Here is a 12205-nt window from a genome sequence, read left to right on the forward strand (position 1 = left end):
CTCTCTCCCGAGCACTCTGTTTCTACCTATCTTGCAGGGTGGTGATATGTGGTGGACGGCCGGTCTGGCCTCGGGACTTAGGGACCCCTGGTTCTAAATACACCGACAGAGTCTGACTTTATCACTATGTTGGATCATACTTGCTACAAATTATTTTGTGCATCTTATGCGATTAGAATTCTAATTATATTATTATCAAGTTATTAAGCATTAATGAAAATTATCATTATATACATCTAAGATATATCTAACACCATTAATGATCCATCAACACGTAAATTCATCTTGATACATATAGCTTGTCATATAAGCATGCAACTTTTCCAGTCTTGATTTCTATGCCATCACAAAATTCTGTAGATCATTGTGCATATTTTGAAATAGAGTTCACACTAATGCCAAATGACATGCTAATTATAAGACAATATTTGCTACTTCTATCACTCATTTCTTCATCTACCTTTCACTAAAATGATCATGATTTGTACATGTTATGCAGACCATCAAATTAAACTTTACAACTTCATTCGCATCTCCCACTGTAGGAAAGGAACAACCTCAAGTTCAATTACCTATCTAGTGTCATCCGCTACTTTTCTAAAGAGTATTGGCAATAAGATTCCTATATGACTATGTGAGATATAATCATCATATCTGTTCAGTGAGATGATCTTTTATTCAACTAGTTTCTTACATACCCCTTGGCCAACCCCAGAAAACACCTGCAACATTTTGCCGCAATATGCTTCCCATATTCAAAAGATTGTAAGATGGTGAACGGTTATGTAAGGAGAAGAACACTGTCGGAGGGTGAACTCCTCAAGCGGGGATCCGAAGGGACCCCCTTTGAGATTCGGTCGGGGGATGATTCTGAATCCGCTTTGTAGGTGAAATAAATGGGAGTAAATGAGATGCAGGTGGAATGGAACGATCGGATGCAGGAAGTAGTAAATGCTCAGGGGGGGTTTTATACAGGTTCGGGCCGCACTGGGCGTAACACCCTACTCCTGTGTGTATGCTATAAATGCTCTTAGAATGTCTCTATAAGTATCTGCTGGGTTACAAGAAAGTTTGTCTAGTCTAGAGCTTCATGCTCCTTCCTCTTCTAGACTTGTCTTCTGGTTCATCGATCTCCACTTGGTTCAACTGATCTTGAACTTCGATTGTACTGAACTCTCACTTGAACTCTCCTATCTCCGGGGAGCTCGCCCCGCTTATATACCTGCCGGGGTGGTAGCGTGCCCAGAAAGGATGGCGCGAGTTCCAAGGCATCATAAATGGAAAGCAACCATCATGGGCTGCTGCGCAAGGTGACAGGGAGGGTTGAAAACGCGCCCCGGTCTTGTTCGTCATCATGCCACTTTTCAACAGGCGTCGCAGGGAGGGCCCATCGGGCAGCCACCGAGCAGCCTGGCGTGCCCGCCCGGTCAGAGCAGGTCTGACACAGCAGGGCGGCAGGCGGGGCGTCTCGAGCTCTGCGACGTTATCCCGAGGTGCGCCGGATGATGCGTAACGGGACCCGTGCATTAAATGTCCCCACGCCTCCCTACCAAGCCGTGGTAGGGACTGATAGCAAGCGTGGGGGGAGCAGTTGGAAGTGACAGGCCACGCGTCCTCTTAAATGCAGTATCGGGCATCTCACCAGTTGACACCTCACCGCTGAGCCCTTGTGGGGGCCACTGGCAAATGACTTCTCAGGCCCTCGGGGAACCGAGTACTCAGGGGCCACTCTTCGCAGCCCCGAGCACTCTCTCCCGGATATGCACTTTCTTGGTCCTCGGGGAACCGAGTGCTCAGGGGCCACTGTTTACGGCCCCGAGCACTCTCTCCTGGATCTGGCTGATCGGGTCCTCGGGGAACCGAGTGCTCGGGGGCCACCGTTCATGGCCCCGAGCGCTCTCTCCCGGAACTGACTGTTTGGGTCGTCGGGGAACCGAGTGCTCGGGGGCCACTGTTCATGGCCCCGAGCACTCTCTCCCGAAACTTAGCTTTTCTTATCATCAAGGGACTTGGGTGCTCGGGGGACACCGTTCGTAGCCCCGAGCACTCTCTTCCCGGTACTTGGTCTTCTTCGGGCCATCGGGGAACTCAGGTACTCGGGGACCACTGTTGGTGGCCCCGAGCACCCTCTCCTGGAACTTAGTCTTCTCGTACCTCGGGGAGATAACCCCCGAGGGAGAGCACCACGTGGCACTCTACTGTTCTAGCCTCTGAACTCGGGGACCTCCGGTTCCTGTGTCACCGACAAACACCTTCACAAGCTCAGTAGCAGTGAACTATACACCCAATTTACCCCATTGCAGGTGTACAACCCCAAGGCAAGCACCAATTTGACCTTGATAACAAGACTATAAAAAAATACAGACTCAGTACTACAGCTATATAACCCAAATACAATTTTTTTAAAAGAATTGATAAAAAATTAATGCCTAAATTTCAACTAAGGATTATATGCCACTTGCCTCCTTTATAATAGCTAGGATACAGGGAGGTGAGGTAAGAAGGTTAGTATGAGGTTCAGAACGGTCGGTACCTGCAAGACGGCAAGGGTCTAGGTGGTAGAGTGCATGGGCTAGGCATCGAGGGGGACGGGAATGGCGTCAGGGAGGAGGAGGATGACGATGACGGGGAGGAGGATGACGGCGTCAAGGAGGACAGGGACAGCAAGCACATGCTCGTGGTCCTCCGACGGCGTGGGTTTGGTGGTGACTACGAAACAAACTCAATAACGAAGACGCTCGTGTTTCCGGGATAGTTTATGAATTAAAAAAAAGTACTTGAACACAGATCTTTATATTGATGAGGAACGCGATGCTAGGTAGAGGTTTGGATAGCAATGCACCTGAAAAAGAGATCAAACAACAACGATGAGAAGGGTGATGGATGTGGCATGCTTCGGTTGGCAACCGTGTTCTGGTTCTGTCGCTACACAACCATTTAAGAGCTTTTGGGTCACATAGAAGACTCTATGGGACACAATGTGACGCATTTGGTGCACCCATACGGTCGCTATATCAACGGGGAACACGGACTAAACTACCAGTGCACGTGTAGAATTCATCCAAACCAGGGTAGCAGCAACACAGACACTGATTTCGGTGGCATCAATGCTCTAATAGCCGATCAGATTGGTGAGGGTGTGGTGAACATCTAGAGACACATGTCGGTAAAAGGGTATGGTGATCCGACCTCTGATCAGCTAGGGAATGCCAATGCCATCCGCGATGGCGCGCCTGTTCGCGACGCCGAAGATCGTGGTGGTGTGATGGTGGATTCGAGGGGATAGGGGTTTGGCATGGGATCACATGGGATGACAACACAGGGTAAATGAGGAGGGGAAAGGGCTAGTCCGGGGTCCTCACCTTGCTGCGATGATTGGGGAAGAAGGATTTGCAGAGACGACGACGACACCGATGATGGTGGTGCTGGAATTGAGGGTCACGTTCCCATTGCGTTGACGAAGATCTGGACGAGACCTTCCAGGATCCAGAGGTGCCCTCGACGTTCTACATGGTGACATGGGTGGCACGGCTAGATCTTTAATGAATCGTCAGGAACGCCGATGGAGTCTTCGGTTCGCGCCTTGGACGCGGCTAGAAATGGAGCAGCGCACACGGCTAGAAACGGAGCAGCGCACATGGCGACGTAGATCACGCCCAACCCTAATGGGCTCACAACTTGCTTGGCCTAGTACGTATTTTGTGGTAGTACATTTCTCTTTGGAAGTAATTTCTACAAGAACAATAACAATTCTATGAAGTTTGTATGTACGGATGTCAATGGGGAATTCTCCGTCGGGGAATAGCTCCCCATCCCCGTCCCCGCACGAAGGAAAATTCCCCATCCCCGTCCCCGCCCCTGCTCGCGAGGACTATTTTCTCCTTATCCCCGTCCCCGCGTGGGGAATGTAGACCCGACGGGGAACCCGTCCCCGCCCACCTGGGCTGAGGCAGCCCACTAGGCCGAGACCACCCACTGGGTGGACCCACACCATGCCACTGCGCTAGGCCGTGCCTGCCTGGGCTGCGTGCTAGCGCCCGCCTGGGCCGCGCATCTGGCTCCCGCCTGGGCCGGTCACGCACGCCTGGGCCACCACCGCTGGGCCGAAATGAGTCCCCGCGGAGAAACGGGGACGGGGAATGCTTCCCCATACCTGTCCCGGCTAGACTCGACAGGGATATGATTTGTACAATTTATATCCTCGCGGGTGACAAAATCTCCCCATCCCCGTCCCCTAATAGGGGAATTCCCGTGGGGAATCGGGGATCGGATCCCATTGACATCCCTATTTGTATCAGACCACTCGTTGCATGTCTTCAATTGTAGCAGTGAAAGTATAGTACATAACTTTATGTGCTCCTTCTCATAGCTCAGAAACTATGATGTTTTAGAATCCTCTACCATATGTTGAAACTTTTGAAACTCTGTTTTATTGGTGAAGTTCCCCTCTAGATCACGCAACATCTGCTCCAGATCATCGGTGTCGACGTCGGCCAACATCTCCTCTAGATCATCATCGACCAACATAGCTCTGGCAGGCGACATATCAACGTATTCGTCAGCTGGCATATCGTTGCACAAGTCTTCATCTTCTCTGCCAATGTATTACCCTTCCTGTACGATCTCAGCTTCACCGTGCTCAGTCCAACGAGTATAGCATGGCATAAAGCCCATTGGCATCAAGTGAGAATGTATCTACTGGGTGGTGGTAAACTGCTTATTGTTCTCGTAATCGACGCATAGAAAACACATGTATTGATATGGTGTATTTTACTTATGCATCATAACTTGTACCAGGAAACAATCCACACTGTTCTTGTACTCTGCGCTCACATTGCTCGCATCGTACATCCATCTTTTGTCCATCTATAATTATATCATTATTATAAATCTAAATTCATAACATCTAGAATATTTTTGATCACCAACAAATAAAATTACTTTGTCATCTCCTACCGACAATTGGCCCTGGTTGAAGGAACCGTCTTTTGCATGCTTTCGTGTCCGCTTCCGATGAGTATTTATTGATGCCATCCCTAAAATTTTTTATTATTATTCAACCCATTATCTAGGACTCATTAAAGAAACATGAAAAATAAATTCGCTCATATATAAAGTTTCTATATTAGAGCTTGCTAATTAAATAAAATACCAAAAATACAATTGGATCTTGCTACATACCTAAATATTATGGCAAAAATTTCTGATTCATAAAAAATCAAAATAAGAAATAATATCAACTTTGGTTTTAAAGGTAAAATTTTGAGTTAAAATACTAAATATAGGATAATTTGGGGATTTCAACCTACTTGAGCACACGAGGTTCTAGAAACTTACCTACTGTTTAGAAAAAATCCAGAATTCGCTTGAAAAAAAATTGAAGATATAGTGTGCACTCGCATGCCGATCAATAGGACAGGCTTGTGAATTGTGTTGATGGATGCATGGCACATGCATGGCAAGCCCAGAAAGTTCCAGCAACATGTTCGTGCTGTTTCAACGAACGGCTGAGGATACATCCTATTGACCTATGGCGGTATGGCCACTAGTCGCTTCTTAGTCCTATCTGCTTTCATTTTAGTACACGAGCTATGCGGAGGACAGAGGTAGGGGGTAACATGTGATGTGTCGTCCACTATTAATTCAATAGCTATGCCTATGATCATATCATTTTATATAAGATATAATCTTTAATATATAGTTTTGACTAATATTTTTTTATTAAAATATGTTTATAAAATTTATTATATATTTTTTAGACAAATCCACACATATAATTTTAAGATTTATAAACTAAATGTTTTAAAAATGATAGTTAGTTAAAGTTTTAAAATTTAAATTAATTTTTTCAAAATAATATGTATTTATGACCTAAAGGAGTATGTGTTCGTGGATAGCACACCAGATTTGGGTGCATGCATGCATGCAATTGCTGCTTGGAGATTCCACCCACTCTATCGGACCCTTTTCGCCGGCATGTCACGCGATGGTGTGATTGCATGTGAGCTTGTTTGTCTGGCTTGCATGTTCCTGGTTGAGGCCGCAGGAAACTATATTTAGCGTGCTCTCTTGTCTCTAGGAAGAGAAGTCATCTAGCACAGGGGAGTGAAAAATCTTGCCTATGCCTACCTCTATCCTTATTCATGAACAGCCATATGCTATTTGCTATGCTTGGAGCATCTTTTCGATGCGTGAACCCCACCATGTTGCTACTGTGGCTTCAGGCTAGACAATCTACCCAAAAGTTGGACACAATTGGGTGATTCTCAGTTCATAAGTATATCTGCGACTACGGTTGGCCAGGGAAAGAAGAAAGAAAGGATCCACGCAACACAAGCTGCTAACAGACCAATCAAACCACGGTACTGAATTGAACAATGTAGCCAGGTGGGCCCAACGACCATAGAGCCATTGATGTGGGCCCCATCTATCAACCTTCCAAACGTCGAGCAGATTCCCACCTCTTCCCGCCCTATTTATAAGCTCCGTCCCATGTTCCACGAAGACACGAATCACTCTCCCCTGCAGCAGCAAGCAGCTCCTCTTCTAGCGCGCGCGCAGCACAAAGCAACCAAGCCGAAGCAGAGCATGATCGAAGGGGGCCCCATTGCTGGAAGGATATAGGAGAGGCAAGGTCTAGCTTTGTCGTCGACGACCACCGCGCGCGCCGTCCAATAATGGCCCGGCCGCAGCAACGGTACCGCGGCGTGCGGCAGCGCCACTGGGGCTCCTGGGTCTCCGAGATTCGCCACCCCCTCATGTGCGTAGGCAGCAACCTCCTCGTCGACTCGTGCCCTCGTCCTTTTCTTGCTCACGCTGGTTCTTGGATTCCGCGCTGGGTTTTGCAGGAAGGCGCGGATATGGCTGGGCACGTTCGAGACAGCCAAGGACGCGGCGCGCGCCTACGATGAGGCGGCGCGGATCATGTGCGGGTCCCGCGCGCGCACCAACTTCCCCGCTGACGCCAGCACCACCGCGGCCGCCGCCTCGTCGTTCCTCTCCGCCTCGCTCGTCGAGAAGCTGCACCGGCTCAACCTGGCGTCCGTGCAGGCCGCGCAGCGGCAGAGGGAAGCGGCCGCGGCGGCAGCCTCCTCAACCGCAGCAGCTTCAGCTGCAATGCCGCTGGGGAACGCCGGGACACCGCCGCCGTCGGCCGCGGAGTGGAGCGGGAGGTTTCTCGAGGAGCAGCATGTGGAGCAGATGATCGAGGAGCTGCTTGACTCCAACTTCTCCATGGAGATATGCTACTAGTTAGCTAACTAGTGCCCTGCCTCTGCCTCTCCTCTCTGTTCTTGCGCCAACACGAGCGCAGCAGCTGCAAGCTGCATGCATGTGCGCGCGCGTTGCGTTGCTCGTACGTAGCACTCAGCTGCACCCTGCAGCCAGTGAGAGATGTGAAGAGCTCTATACTACTCTGATTGTACGAGTTCTTCACTGGTACATGTATAGTATCAGTAGCAGTAGTATGTGCTGAGTATTTTCGTTTTCAGCCGCTACTCACATGCTTCTTTCGCCATGCGGTTCCAAGGGCAAAATGGGAGCTAACTAACGGCTACGTGAGATCATCCATTTCATATCTCCATGGACTTTCCTCATGCATGCCATGAGCCGAATTTTCCTCTGCCTTGACTCTTCAAATCGGATCACTGTCCCACAAGAGTCCGAAAGGGACAATACAACGTGCCAATGCATCTGCACGTGTGGCTACCTATATTTACGCTACTGTTGCCTGATGACATTGACATGTATATCGTTCAGATTTCAAAGTGAGTGTTACAGGATGGTATCTAGGGAGGATTCACTTCACCACGGCCGGCATGTGCCGATGTGCCTGTGCACGACATGCCGTTCCCGGTCGAGCAGGACCCTGAAATTTGCAAGGGACATCAGGCGTGGAAGGGAAATTTCTAGAACGTGTGCGTACACCGGTTATTTAAACCGTTTGTACATTTCGCGTCTTAATTTTAAAGCAAAGCGTTAAAAATATGATAGATTTGGGTTCATAGCTAGAACTTGTCACGATTTGCTACGTCTAAGATTAATCAGATTTGATCAGCTTAGACATCTGTTTAGTTCGTAACAAAAAATTATGGTAAGATTCTCTTACTGCTGCTACGATCCCACACGTCAATGATTTAAAAAAGTATGACAAAATTTCTTTAGTCATCCCAAAATGCATCAAATATTTTAATCAACTAACCTTAGATGAGTGTGGCAAAAAATTGTGTCAAATGATGACAAGGTTAATGTATAGACTAAACATACCCTAAATGTACATGTCAGTGTAAATGTTCCGGTTTTCTATACGTTTGTGGCAAATACGGTAGTTTTATGATTTTATCAAACACATTTTCTGGTTTTTTATTGATTTGTAAATATTTTGATTTTCTATATATTTATTCTCGTAGGACAATCACACGTTCCGGTTTCTTAATGTTTCTTTTTTTATGCATTTTTCCTATATATTGATCAAACTTTTTGATTATTTTGTATGATAATTAAATGTTTTAGTTTTTTATCCTTTTGTTGTGATAAGATAGTTTTTTTTTTTACCGTTTTATTGTTTTTAGGACTCCCAAGCACACAGTTGTGCACAGCTGTTGTGGACCATTTTCCGGCGTTGGGTGTTTGTCGAATCCGCCGCACCTGCTGCAGCGCTGCTGCCTTCAGGGCAACCTGCACCGGCAGCCAGCATGCATGCAAGGAGCATCTGGCCATCTACATCACAACTTTCTTGACACCAATGCCCGCTCATGCAAAGCGGATAGGACGTGCTCGCGAGTTCCGACGCGAGGCTGGCTGCGCATTTCACAGGGAGGGCGATGCTTCAGGGACCCGAACTCTGCACAAAAGCTGCTCCGAGTTTTTCTGAATTGTGATTTGTGATGCCTCTTCAGTTTGATTCCTTCTTGTGTTGAATCATTGCTCTCATGCCATATGTTCTTCGATCCATTAGTGCAAATCAAACAACTGGCTTATCTGAACATATTATCTCCATCAGTTTGATGTGCAGACGAAACGACTGAGCAATTCGTTCAGGATAGATTCCTTTGCTCTTAGCCAGTTTGCAGTAGTCTAGTCTCTGTCCTTGCATTTCCACAGAGATGATAGGACACTCGACCTGTTGCTCCTTTCAAATGGTGGAGCAGGAAAAATACATAGGGTGCAAGAGGAGAGCATAGCCAGTTGCATTCCTTTCGATCGTGGTTCCCCCAGATTTTCCTAGGACACATGATTGAGAAAGACAGGAATCATGCATGCTGTTTTGGGGGTCAGAAGCATCCCGTGTGCTCCTGTCTAGTGTCATTATCTGCGTAATTGCTTTTTCCGCAATATTACTCGGCACAACTTAATTTTCAGGTGCTCGATTTTTTGTCTGTCTTCCGTGTGTGATCATGATTCATGAACTTGTAGTTGTCACTTGGCACCAGCATATAGCCTCTCAACTCTCTGAATATCTTCTGCTTGGGCATGTCTGTCAATTGTTATGCTGTAGAGAAAAATCTTACGATCTATAATATTAACTCATTTAAAAGCACACGAATGTCTCCGGTAAGAAAAACACAGTGCTACATGAATACCTACTTTGCACTGGACATTGGATATTCTTGACAAATAATCCGTTTCTTGCTAGTCTTTTCCTACCAGTTTAGGTTTTTGGACCAAACTTATAGCCGATTCCTAGAGAAGTGTGAAGTGTGAAGTGTAAATAAATTGACTATCTTACCTATTAAATAATTTACAGAAGAAAATTATAAAAGTGAAAAACCAAGTTAAAATATGTCTTGATTTGCAAAGTATGAAATGATTTTGGTTGGCATGAGCTTACTTGTGTGTGATATTATTTATAGCTAACCAAAGTTTAAATTGGAGCAGACTGTTTCAGAGTCAAAAATTATGTCTCAGCGGAACATCCGGTGTGTCGGTTTTTGACAACACCGAATAGTTCGGTGTTACGGTGAAGTGAGCATCGGAGTATTTTCAGTGCTGAAGCAGAAATATAAGCAAACACCGGATGATCCGACGATGGACTTAGAGAGCATAAGAGTGTTTTCTATAGAGAGAAGATTTTTGACGTCAAGTTTAAATATGTACGTCGAATGGTTCGATGCTGAGTTTATTAACACCAGAGAATACGTCGGACCTTTTGTTGCAGAGAGATTGCAGAATGGTGGTTTGGTGGATTAGTACATGCAAAAAGCAAAAAATTCCTAGAACAAATAGTGCTACACTCACCGGATGGTCTGGTATTCAAGGGCAGAACATGTTATAACATCTGGTGTTCATGTTTTCTGCAAAATGTGCTCTGAGTTGAAGTTTTTGATTATTGTGCTAACATGTAGATGTTTTGGAGTGTGAAGAAATGTATTTGCTTGTTTTATAGTGTGCAAGTGACAGATGCAATTTGGCAGTTAACGACGGGTGATCGGGGCTAAGTTGATGCTTAGTGCCGAACGATCAAGTAGTGCTGGACGGAGTCAAGAGTGATCCTAGCTACACATATGAAGGTCAAGCAAAACATGAAATGGATCATGAAGACCACATGTTGATAAAATCAAGCGAATGAGATGCCGGTGCAAGTGACAAGACGTCCCAATAGATTGGGAGAGAGAGAGACTTGCTAACGGTCAAGATCTCAAGATAGATGACACATGTTATCATCAGAGCGCTTGCTTCAAGTGGAAGCAAGTGGCGACTAATCACGGTTTGAGAAGCATATTAGGGCTTCACGGTTTGCCCTCAAAACCGTGGGAGGACCGAATGAGTGCATGACACCATCGTAAAGCTTGCGTCGAGGCGAAGCCAAGTCGTGAAGATGCCGAGGCTGTCTGATGAATAGAGAAGAAAATTGACCAACATGCTTTTGGTGGTAGGTACGAGTGTACTACAACATAGGGATATTTTTGAAAAAAGTTAGAAAACTTGTAGGTCAAATTTCCTAAGCTTATAAATAGAGAAGTAGGGCTATGGAAAAGGATGAACCAACCATTTGAGTTCTATGTGCCACCTATATGAGAGCATTGTGCTAAGATTTTAGAGCAGATGGGGACGAGTAATTAACCTATGTAATAGGTGTGAGTTTTGAGAGAAAAATCTTTGTAATTCATCTAAAATAGGGCTGATCTCTTTAAGTAATGGAGTTTATTTTGTTACGTATGCTTGAATTCCCTCATTCTAGTTTTTATCTCTTGGTTCTCTTGTCTTGTGTGTAAGTTTTTTCTTTTCGATGTTAATTATCGTTTTTCTTTTTAGCTAAAATTTTAATACCTTAGGAGGTTCTTCTTCTTGATGTTAAAGATATAAAAATCACATAGACATGCATATGTGATAGGATATTGAATTGTATTGCCTTTAGACCATCATCTTGGAGATCTTTTTTACCTGATGTTCATCTCTCGATCTTTAGTGATCTTTTCTCAAGATTCAACATTTATGTGAGGATAAGTCATAGATTGATTTATCGCAGAACCTAGTGTTTGATTATAACTATGAGACTCACATTTTGTTGAATTTTCAAGTTTGGTTTTTGATCTTTCTCAGAATCTCTGGACTCTCTGGTCCAATCTCCGGACTCTTCGAAAACTCCAGAGTCTCTGGTCCTATCTCCGGAGTCTCTGTACTTTCTGGGTATGTGTAGTTTTTTTGCTGTGTATTCGTGTTACGTTCTGTTGTAATTCTCTTTTAAAAGTGCGTTGAGTGATTGAGTAAGAGAAGATCATTAATTTCGTAAGAAATTTATTAAGACGTCTATTCACTTCTCTAGTCACCGCTCTCGATAGTAAAAAAGATTTAGTTATATATTGTACTAAACTCTCTTTCATGTAGCGCTAAAGAAATCTAGCATCGGGACTTGCTAGAGAGAAAGTATGTTAGCTAGACAAAATAAAAGTAAAAAAAATCAAACTATTCTTTATCACGGGAAAAATAAATTAATTACTCTTTGTTTGCAGAGTAAACTAGATTTATTTTTGGGTAAACTAAAATTATTTTTTGGGGGAAAATTAAATTACGTTTTTAGAAAAAAAAATGAAATTTCTTTTTTTAGTGGAGGAAAAAAATTAAAGTCGGGAGCCCAATTCCGGCTTCAGCATCGTGGGCTCATGGCCCGTAGGGTGATGATATCTCGTGGGCCCTGTCGCCTCCTCGTTGCCCCGCAGCAACCCCCCCCCCCCCAACGATTCTCGTCCGTCCCCGCCTCCCCCGT

At 45.3% G+C, this 12205-nt stretch overlaps 1 protein-coding gene across 1 annotated transcript; it reads left to right on the plus strand.

The window, feature by feature from the left end:
- The first annotated feature begins 6520 nt into the window (after nt 1-6520).
- Nucleotides 6521-7802, plus strand: LOC133920332 (ethylene-responsive transcription factor ERF003-like). Its single transcript, XM_062364941.1, has 2 exons — nt 6521-6760; nt 6849-7802. Exons 1-2 carry the CDS (start codon nt 6678-6680, stop codon nt 7249-7251), a joined length of 486 nt encoding a protein of 161 aa, XP_062220925.1. The 5' UTR covers nt 6521-6677; the 3' UTR covers nt 7252-7802.
- Nucleotides 7803-12205: the final 4403 nt, after the last annotated feature.

Source organism: Phragmites australis, chromosome 6 (assembly GCF_958298935.1).
Source record: "Phragmites australis chromosome 6, lpPhrAust1.1, whole genome shotgun sequence".
Taxonomy (NCBI): Eukaryota; Viridiplantae; Streptophyta; class Magnoliopsida; order Poales; family Poaceae; genus Phragmites; species Phragmites australis.